Source organism: Leptonychotes weddellii, chromosome 2 (genome assembly GCF_054177405.1).
Source record: "Leptonychotes weddellii isolate Sample4059 chromosome 2, ASM5417740v2, whole genome shotgun sequence".
In the NCBI taxonomy this organism is placed as follows: domain Eukaryota; kingdom Metazoa; phylum Chordata; class Mammalia; order Carnivora; family Phocidae; genus Leptonychotes; species Leptonychotes weddellii.
In genome coordinates, this window is record NC_138370.1 from 40,233,404 (window position 1) to 40,244,301 (window position 10,898).

General features: G+C 48.2%; 1 protein-coding gene across 1 annotated transcript in view; it reads left to right on the plus strand.

Annotated features, from left to right (window-relative positions):
• Positions 1 to 7,793, plus strand: part of DPYSL2 (dihydropyrimidinase like 2) — a 133,720-nt gene extending 125,927 nt beyond the window's left edge. The window contains exons 11-13 of the mRNA XM_081812866.1: positions 3,499 to 3,678; positions 4,527 to 4,692; positions 5,088 to 7,793. Of these exons, the coding sequence (XP_081668992.1) occupies positions 3,499 to 3,678; positions 4,527 to 4,692; positions 5,088 to 5,179 (438 nt within the window). The 3' untranslated portion in view covers positions 5,180 to 7,793. The remainder of the gene's footprint in view (positions 1 to 3,498; positions 3,679 to 4,526; positions 4,693 to 5,087) is intronic.
• Positions 7,794 to 10,898: the final 3,105 nt, after the last annotated feature.

A 10,898-nucleotide genomic window follows, 5' to 3' on the forward strand; every position in this document is an offset into this window, starting at 1 on the left:
GATCCCAGGACTCTGGGACCATGACCTGAGCTGAAGGCAGATGCTTAACCGACTGAGCCACCCAGGCGCCCCAGCATTTTGGAGTTCTTTACAGGTAGAGTTCTCTGTCTATAGACCTTCAGAGCCTCCAAAGTCATGCCAGGACATCAGAAGCTTCTAGAAGTCGGGCACTGTCCCATTTTAACAGTTGGGGGCAGCACCTTTCACGGCAGTGCCTGCCACAAGGGACCCGCAGGAGACATTCAGATGCCCACTGGGCACTTTTATTCTTTTAGGCCACTGCTTAGTGTTACAGCCGCACCTCCTTGTAACTTAGATCACAGCCTCTTGGGGGTCCAGAATGGCCTCTGCCGGCAGAGCTCCTAGGGTCCTGGCCAGTGAACCTTACCTGTTCATCTGCATTAACAACACAGTCCCATTTACTCTTCATGGGGCCTTCTCAGTAAAGACATGGCACCATTACCCCAGTTACTTAGTGGGAAGATAGTACACAGAAGCTTCGAGAGCTTAAGTGACCAGTCTGATGCTACAAAGCTACTTCGTGAATTACAACCCCACATTGTCCAGGGTTCTTCCCTACCAGACTGCATATGCAGCCTCTTGGCCAGGCTTAGATGGAGAGAATGCTTCCCCAACCTGGCAGTCCCTTCTGCAGAGGGGATGGGTGAACTGGGCTCATTATTTAAGCTGTGGACGACCTAGCTAAGGAGTTTGCATCTGGAGCCCTGACCGTGGCAGAAGAGAGGATGTGATGGAGAGATGATTCGAGAAGATGCATCACTCCCAAACCTTTCCAGAGCAATAGCACTACCCTACCTTTACCCCCAGGCAACCCCATGTAAGGAAAATGCCTCTGTTCTGTCCTCACCTGATTCGGAGAGTCCACACTAAACACATTTGTGCAGCATTAATCATCTGGGAAAATACAAATGAGAGGCTTTCCCTGCGTAATACAGTGTTTCATACCACTGGGCTAATTAGCTTTAATTTGGAGCATTTAGCTAACTATTACTGAGCCCCGTTGCTAAAGCCTCTGCTTGGGCTTTTCAGGCATCCAGCCAGATGAGTCATTTTAGGGAGCCAGGGTTGGATGTAGGTTAAAAATGTTTATACCGGGCGAGCAACGAAGGCTCACTGCTTCGCGGTTTGACAGAGGGTCGGTTCTGTGTACCCTGAGCTGGGATCGGACCACTGGGCTTGTTAATTTTAAGTGACGTAGAGTCATGGGGCTGGTTCTTCCCATCTTTTAAAAATGGGGGAATGGCTCAAAGCCCTTTTAGGCATTTATGATGTGTCATTTACAGGCAATTAAACTCAACATAGGCGTCTTATGATGGCTTTGTCATTAAAGAGCTTGCAGTCTTATTGTGAAAGCACAATAAAAAAAAACCAGACAGTGGATGAGTGAACATTTCCTAAATGCCTAGTCTGTGCCAAGTACCGTGCTGGATGCTTTTGTTCATTTTATTTCCTTGAATCTTGGCATCAGTCCTGCAGGGCGGGCTTTATCCCTGGAGCTGAGTCTCAGGAGTGTAAGGGACTTGTCCAAAGTCACACAGCCGGGGTGTGGCAGACCTGGGATATATGAACACAGGGTTGTCGCCAATCCTCCAGTAGGAGCTTGTTAGAGTGTAGACACAGCTGCGGAGTAAAAGATGGGGCTTGATGCCCTCAGGATGATGCACACCCTGTCCAAAGGTCACTTCGGAGATGACAGGATTCTGACAGTGTGAGCTACACACGTACGTTGCTTTTGTGTTGTCATATCCACGTAAGCCGCATGGGACAGGCAGATGGAGAACCTGTAGTTGTGAGATGGGATTCAAGTGATCTGCTCAGAGTTCCACACACAACTCCCAGATTTCACCAGATCTGAGATGCCTTCGATTTGAAGCTGTTCCCTGAGTTTGTATACCACCGTGAAAGAAGAGACACCGCTTTGAGTCTGCTACAAGACTCCTTTACAGATAGACTGTGATACCTAGGGCTCACCTGTGCTTCGCATAGGATAACTGAGAGGTGAATCTGCCCTGGAGAAAGGGTGGACAAAGACTCTTGTGTGTCTCAACACTGGCATTGGGTGCCGAGCAGGCAAAAATGGCTCCTGAGAAGAGGAGCTGTAAGCCGGTCCTCCCGCACATTGGTGGTCTGAATTCCTTCTGCCACAGTGGTGTAGAAAAATGCCACGCCGAGCATTTAATGTAAAATGGCCTCAGTGTGGTCATCCTCTGGGTCAGTGGGAAAAGCAAAGCCAGATCCCACTGGCAGAGCTCAGTTCTGGGGAGACTTGACAAGGGGTTGCATAGCTCCGTTGCTGTGAGAAACATACTGATTCCAGGGATGAGTGTCTTCAGATGGGTGAAAGACAGTCCCAGACTTGGGGACACACTCTGGTCCTGGAGTGTGTGTGTGTGGAGCCCCCGCCCCCCCCCCCCCCGGCAGGTGCGTCTCTGCCTCATTCCTTGGGTAGCTTCTACAGGATTCTTTGGGGGTCTCAGAACAGCGCCGATAGCCTTTCCTTGCTGTTTTCAACCAACACCACAGCGTCCTGAAACTGAATGCGAGCTGTGAAGCCAGCCCGGGGCTTCCCCATCCTTCTGAGCCACTGCGCCAGGCAGACATGTTCTCCTGAACCTCACTGTCCCTGTTACAGCTCTTTCTCCGCAGACCAATTCCTTAATGCTGATAAGCTGTCTCACTTTCCCCAGAAGCCACGCTTTCTTTCTTTCTCTCTGGTGAGAGCTCCCTGTGAACTCTCCAGCCACAGCCGTTCGTGCCCGTGAACAGGGCAGGCAGGAAGAAGCGCGGGGCATTGTGGAACCTGGGGAAGGAGCATGGGGTGAGCCGAAGCTGGGGGATGGGCCTGTAGCTCTTTTCTGTTGCCTTCTTCTGTAACAGCAGACTCACATGCACGTGAAGATCCCGCCTGTTTTCCAAGAGGACGCACGGATAGGTCACTCTGCAAAGCTTGACGCTAAAAGGATAGCTGCGTGGTTCCAGAAGTTAACTAGACACCAACATTTTATTGAAGGCATTGGCTCGAGTTCCCACAGGCTTCCCATTCAGGGACTGCCGTTGAACCACGTCGCTAACAGACTGGAAAATTAGGACCGCCGGTGGGAAAACCTGCTCGTGGATGGCCCATTTTGAAATTTAGAACTTGGTCAGAGAAGATCTTGGGATTTTAGCCCGATGGGTGCTTAAGTCAATGAGGACAAAATCGCTGCTAATACAGAGAATCACTTCCTTTATGTTTGTGTAGCATTTACAAACCCTCATGCTTTTTTTCCACACAGTTTTTCTGTTCAAGTATTTTTCCCCCAGTTTTTTTAGAGGCAGGAAAAGATGATTCCGTATTCCAGACAGGGAAATCGGGACAGAGATTAAGTGCCTGCTGGGGTGGCCAGTCGGGACAGGGACTTCATCTCTGGGCCTTGCTTTTGTCTGCGAGATCTTGGGCAAGGTGTATGCTAAAGTTTATGTGTTCTCTCTTCCTAGTCTCTCGAGTACAACATCTTTGAGGGCATGGAGTGCCGTGGCTCTCCACTGGTGGTCATCAGCCAGGGGAAGATTGTCCTGGAGGATGGCACCCTTCATGTCACTGAAGGCTCTGGGCGCTACATCCCCCGGAAGCCCTTCCCTGATTTTGTTTACAAGCGTATCAAGGCGAGGAGCAGAGTGAGTAGCTTTGATCTTGCAAACTGTTTTTATTATGGGCTAAGTTCAATTCCATACATGCTGACTAAGCACTTTGAGTTAGAATATTGAGATGGGTATGGAGGAGGGGGTGGCTCAGGAATAAGGGATACATGATCTTTTTTATTTCTGGAGTTCAGAATACCAGTGGATGAGTCAGGTGTGTGTCCATAGCCAGCCAGATTGAAATAAGACTGTGGTATGTGCTGGGATGAGACGTGTACAGCGAGGTTCAGAGGAGGCAGCCACTGCTGTGGAGTCTTAGGGGAAAGTGTCATGGGGAGAGGGCATTTTGAGGTGGGTTTTGAGGGTTAGGTAGGAGTTTGAGAAGTCAAAGAAGGGAGCCAAGGGAATTAGAATGAGCATGGAAGATGTAGAGTGTATTCAGGGCATGGTAAGGCACTGGTGCTTGGGGACTATGAGGCAGAGAATGGATGGAGCTGTGAGGGAATTACAGAGAGAGAGAGATTGAAAGGAAAGTTGGGGGCCAGATCTTGAATGTGAGACCAAATCTCTTCACGATGTGTTTGGAGTTTTGGCCTTGGGTGTAAGTTAAAGTGCCCGGGGGGAGGGACAGTGGAAAGAGACGTTAGTCAGTTTTTGAAGCATAACCAGCTACCCTTGGTCTCCCTTGGGGGAACTGTGGCCTGGAACGGTGGGGGCTGGCTCTTCGATGACATCTGTCCCTGCCGTATGTGTCCATAAGGGAAGCCCTCTATCCCTACATCTCACAGGCCCTTCCTGACCGCCGTTTTCTCCCCTTTGGAGAGTCGCCAGGGAGACTCGCCCTCTGAAGATGGCCTGAATCAGGGGGCTCTTGTGTTTTGCAGCTGGCAGAGCTGAGAGGGGTTCCTCGTGGCCTTTACGACGGACCCGTGTGCGAGGTGTCTGTGACACCCAAGACAGTCACTCCTGCCTCCTCGGCTAAGACATCTCCTGCCAAGCAGCAGGCCCCGCCTGTCCGGAACCTGCACCAGTCTGGATTCAGCTTGTCCGGTACGGTTATGGTTTGCTTAGGGCCCAGTCCTGCAGGGCCGTGCTCGCAGCGCAGGCCCCACTCAGTCTGACTAATGAGGGTAGAGGCAGGATGTAGTCTCAGTCAGTCACAAGCTGAAACAGTGTTATTTTATATACAGTTCTACTCTTTCAAGTAAGGGACTCCACCAGCTTTTGCAAGGACTGCTTTCCAGGGTCACTGATTTCTTTGGCTATTTTAGGTCGGCCCCCTTTTTTGTAGCTTAAACTTGCAGTGAGGTTTTGAGACAGGGACAGAGAAAGGGCCTGGCCCTTTTTCTCCTGGGCCGTGCTGTTTGGGTTGAGAGCGGGACCTCACGGGACCTTGCGGGAACTCGCCGGACTGTTTTTGACCCCCACCCCTGTCTTCTCTCCAGGTGCTCAGATTGACGACAACATTCCCCGCCGCACCACCCAGCGCATTGTGGCTCCCCCTGGTGGCCGTGCCAACATCACCAGCCTGGGCTAGAGGCCCGGGTTGCAGCCTACTTGGGGACGGGGGAATGGGACACCTGAGGACATTCTGAGACTTCCTTCCTAACTTTTTTTTTTTAAGAGCCTGTGATAGTTACTGTGGGGCAGCCAGTTCATGGGGCTCCCTCTTGGGCCCTGCACTCCGTCCCTCACCCGGAGTCACTGATTTTGCTCACCCACTTCCCTATACATCTAAGGAATATCACACCCAGGTCTATCCACCAACCCCATACACGGAACTGCATCCAACACTCAGACATGCGAAACAAAGCAAATCACAACGAGGGCATTTTTCATCTCTAACCTCTGTTGTACTTGTTACCATCTTCCTTTTCATGGCGGGGAGGGGGGGCGGGGGGGGAAGATAAAGTGAATTCCCCAGAGCTGCCTTTTTCTTTTTAAATTTTTAAAAGTTTTCTTCGTGGGTCTGGGGAGAGGGTGGGTAGGGGAGGGGGGAGAGTAGTGTTTTGTTTTGTTTTGTTTTGTTTTGTTTTAACATACTAAATTGGGAAGCCTAATTCAATATTAATACAAGGGGTTTGAACTGGACATCCTAATGATGCAATTATGTAACCATCGAGCTGGTTCAGGGTGGTTGGCAAACTCATGTCCCTCCTGAGAGGCTCCAAAATGTCCACATTGCATTCCATCGTCTTCTGGGTCAACTGTTGATAAAGGGCAGGTTTTCTTTTTGGCCTAGATTTTGCTGCAGATTACATTTTTCGAGGATTCTCTTCTCCTTTCTTAACATCTTTTCTGCTTTCTCTCTCTCTCTCTAGCTTTTTCATTCATGACTATTTTCATGTCTGTCCCTTTTTTTGTGTTTCCTTCAGCCCTTGTCTCTGAGACCCATGTTTTTATCTCTGTCCCCCCGTGTCTTCTCAGATGACCAGGTCTCCTGTTCTAGTGTGGTCTTAAGAACCTGCCTGGAAGGGTTTGAGCTTTGTCATTGCAGCCATAGTAATATGCTGTCCTAGTCCAGACACGACTGGTGCTTGCTACCCACCCGACACCAGGATATGCGTTTGAGTTCGGGATCCTTCCAGGGGCAGCGAAGGGCTGAGCTACCCACACTATCACCTGTGGGCTCAGAATAGAACCTCAAACAGTACTGAGATGTTGCAGAAACCTGAGGCTATAGGACATAAGTTTTTTCCTCCATGCAATGCTAACTAGCTAAAGAAAGACACGATCAAATCTGTACCTTGAGCCCCATGACCCAAGTGAGCCAGTCAGCCTCAAGCCAGCCACCAGCTCAGTTTTGAGCTGGTAGGAGTCTGACCCTGGGGCCTGCTGTTTCCCAGCTAAGTATCTTTTGGGATTCCAGAGCATGCTGGGGCTTCTTGCTTCGGGGCAAAAAATATTTTTTCTTGTTCAATTATTTTGGAAGATATCATTCCGCACCTTGATACGGGGGATACATTCTAAGACCCCCAGTGGATACCTGAAATCGCAAATAGTACTAAACTTGATATATATTGTTTTTTTCCCATACGTACTTGTGATACACTTTAATTTATAAATTAGGCACAGTAGGAGGTTAACAACAATAATAACATAGAATAATTATAACAATATACTATGATAAAAGTTATGTGAATGGTCTCTCTCAAAATATACCGTGCTCACGCTTCTCGTGATGATGTCAGTGGGTAAGATGGCTATGTGACGTGAAAGACACACGCACTGTGACGTAGCGGTGGGCTCCTGCTGACCTTCTGACAGTACGTCAGAGCGAGGAGCACCTGCTTCTGGACTTCAGTTGACCGCAAAGAACTGAAACCTCGAAAAGCAAGACCACAGATGAGGGGGGACTGCTGTATAGGGAGGCCTTCTAAACTCAGAAAATCTTTGGGAAATTCGATTTAGAGTCTGTTTTACTTTGTAAGGGGAAAAATCTGTTGAAGGAGCGATACGTCCTGTCAGAGCTGTTGTGGGGAGAAGATCTTACAAATCGAGCATGTGGCCCCTGTAGAGACCGCAGGTGACCTTGTGTCCACGTCCCCGCCCTCGTCTCTGTGACCCTTCCCGCTAGCTGCCTTCGTGCCGGGCCCTGTCTTTGCTGATTCGTGTTGCATTTCCTTCCGAACGCGTTTACAGGTTCTCTTAAGCAATGTTAACGTTTGCAGGCTTTTATCGAACCAAATCTGCTTTTGTAAAGCATAACATGGAAAAGTAGGTCACATCATTACACTCATCTCTCCACACATTTTGCCTTTGGGGTTGTGGTTGGGGTTTATTTTTGTTGTTGTTGTTTATTTGTTATTTTAAAAGTAAATTGCACTTTTAAAGAATAATTGGTTAACTTAATATATTTGCTTTTTTTTTCTCACCTGCACTTAGAGGAAATTTGAACAAGTTGGAAAAAAATTTTTTTTTTGTTTCAATTCTAAGAAACACTTGCAGCTCTTTTAGTATTCACTGAGTCTTCCTGTTTTTCCTGTGCCAGGTCATGGTGATTTTGGTTATTTTGATTGTTTTCTTAAAACGATTTAAAACCTGAAGATTTCTGCAGGCTGTGTAAGCATGTTTACCTGTTGGCTTGCTTTGTGTGTCTGTTAAATGAATGTCATATGTAAATGCTAAAATAAATGGACAGTGTCTCCGAACTGAATAACTACAGTGACTTGATGCTCTAAAACAGTGTAGGACTTAATAATAGATGGTTTCTAATCCTTGGAATTGTGATCGTGACCCATGAGTGGAGGAACTTTCAGTGCTAAAGCTGATAATGTGTGTAGCCAGGAGAGTACCTTTTTTTTTTTTTTTGTAACCACTGTCTTAATGGCAAAATAATTATGGTAAAAAAAAAAAAAGTCTCGTGTTTATTATTCCTTAAGAACTCTGTGTTATATTACCATGGAACGCCTAATAAAGCAAAATGTGGTTGTTTCAGGGGTGTGTCCGTGTTGAGATGTTCAAGGAGGCAGTTGCTTGGCCCGGCCCGCCTGCAGCCTTCCTTCTGGAAGCATTCACGGGTGTCTTTGGCCTGGCTTTGGTGACGGTACCCATTCAAGAGTTTTCACTGCATGTTGTAAACTTGTAGGCAGCTCTGAGCTTATGTCCAGGCCACTGAGGTCTAATGCCGAACAGAACTCTGTATGGCAGAGCTGAGTGTGAGACATTCAGAGACTCTACCCTAGAGAGGGTGTGAGATCTTCTAGAATCAAGCTGCAAGTACAAGTTTGGAAGTGGGAATCTGGGGGTGGGGTGGGGGTACGATATAGGTTGGTGTGGTGACCTCTGTGCTCTCTGCGTTGGTATAGCTAGTTCACCCTGGGAAAATCTTCAAGCTACAAGGGGCATACAAGATAAGAGACTGGGGTTGACTTGCATCCAAGGCCCAGTCAAGTAAGCTTGCAGGAAAGCAGGACATAGAGTACATGTTTCTCTACCCCCAGAGCAAGTGCCAGGAATGCACATTGGGGGGTGGGGTGAGCCACGCCAACCCCAGCAGGCTGGTTGCTAGGTTCCCATAGTTACCTTGTTAACTGACACTGGTATATTGGGTCTGAAGACACTGAAGAAAATGTGTGCTTGGGGCTCCCCAGGTCCATCCTGCAATTGATGAAATCTTTCTTCCTTTCTCTTTGTTTTCTCTCCAGCCCTGTCCAAACAGGATATGAGGTGGTTTACAAAAATATATACACCATACCAAGCTTTATAAACTAGAGTGTTTGAGTTAAGGGAAAATAAGATAAGGCCTGAGTGGGGTTCATACCACACCCCCGCCATGAAGTTGTACACTTGGGAGGGAGCTCTGAGTGTTCTAACAGCAAATACAAAAAAAGGGAGATGTGGCCGGAAGACCACAAAACATTTATACACTAGTCCTTCAGAAGAAAAACAGGTTTCCTGCCCTCAGCTCTACTGGCAAGTCCTGGCGACCCCTGTAATCAGTGTTGTGTGTCTAGGGTTGGCTACTGCCCTCACTGTATGAGGTGACAGATCACCGTGAGCTAGGAAAATCAAATCTGTCCAGGAGACGGAGGCAAAAAGGCTCACCCTAAGCTTTACAGAGGACCTGTGACAAGAAAGGAAATCCCAGGCCCACAGCCCATGCTCCTTTCCCACCTGGCTTCATCCACATCACGAAAGCCCTCCTGCTCATGCCTGTGGACAGCTCAGCCCCATGTCCCAGGAGTTCTTCCCAACCCCTAGCAAACAGCCGCCCCAAGGCTGTCCTCCCCGGCTGTGAGGTCTGCCCTCTGGGAGAGGCCCAAGTAGGTGCTGGGAGAAGGCGTGGGTCCATCTGAGCGGGCAATTGCAGGGAAGCCAGAGAGCAGGTGCCCTAAAGAGAAAGTCCTATGGGCGCCACATGGCTAGACGATGGAGCCAGGTAGAGAACTCTTCAGCGGTGTGATTTAATACAAAGATTTTATTTTATTATTATTTTAAAGATTTATTTATTTATTTTGGAGAGAGCGAGAGCACAAGTGGGGGGGAGGGGCCGAGAGAAAGAGGGAGAGTGAAAGAAGCACACTCCGCACTGAGCGGGGAGCCTGACACAGGGCCCGATCTTCCCACCCTGAGATCCTGACCTGAGCCGAAATCAAGAGTCGGAGACTTAACTGACTGAGCCACCCAGGCGCCCCTCCAAAGACAGATTTTAAAGCATCTAGGGAAGGCAAGTGGAATGCAGCCCCTTCAGGAAGGGTTTCTGTCCTGTGTAGCTGTGAATTGAAAGTAATATTCTCTGGCAAGTTTCTATAGCACACGTAAGAAAAGGCAGATTTATTCTTTTCTCATCAATTGAGGTGGGGATAAGTTTGGATGGTGCCACTGATGAGGTCCGCATCTTTCGGAAAGCTTCTATTGGCCTCATTTACCCTTTCTGCAAGATAGAGATGTGATGTTATCTACTCAACCTAACTCTCAGTTTTAGGACCAAATCGGAAAGGACGAGCCATAAATCAGATGTGGTGCAGAGCAGAGGATTGCGAAAGAGCAATAGGAAGCTGCTGGAAACAGTATTCTCAGTGTCTGTCCTAAAATAGAACTAGATTAGCAGATGACTGGTGACGGCAGAGGTCTGTGGTTGAGCGCAGAGACTGCAGAACCATGCCACACCAGAGATGGTGTCGATTGTCAGACGAAACAATCTGTTGGCTAACGCCCCGCTGACTGTAGCTAGCACTTATTACTACATGCCAGGCTCTCTTCTAAAGGCATGTTAGCACAGTTAGGCTTTGCAGCAGCCCAGGAGACGGCACCTGGGGACAAGGGACGAGACAGAAGCAGAGTGTTAAACAACTTGCTCAGAGCTGGGCTTTGAACCCCTCTGGTCTGGGGCCAGTGCCCATGTTCTTCATCACTATTGTTTTACTATTTCTTATGAGAAAGTTCCTGCTTAGAAGCACGTGGGAAAGCGAGAAGGTGGAAAATGGCAGAGAATAAGCCCGGGCAGGCAGTTAGGCAGACTCATGGAGGGAAATTGTGGACAGGCGAGCGCTTGGCGAGAAAGAGCACGACGATCTCATGCAGCCGACACAGATTTGGAGACATGTGGGCTCTAGGTAAGAGAAAGGAGAGGCCTACAAAATACACTAGGAGCTAGGAGAAAAATGGTTTGGAGGAGGGCACCAAGTGTAAAGGAGAACAATAATAATTTGAGTATAGTTGAGTTTTATACAGAAGATTTGGGGAAATTGTATTGATTTGGTGAAAAATTACAAATCATGTATACACACACATGTACATATATATAATTAATT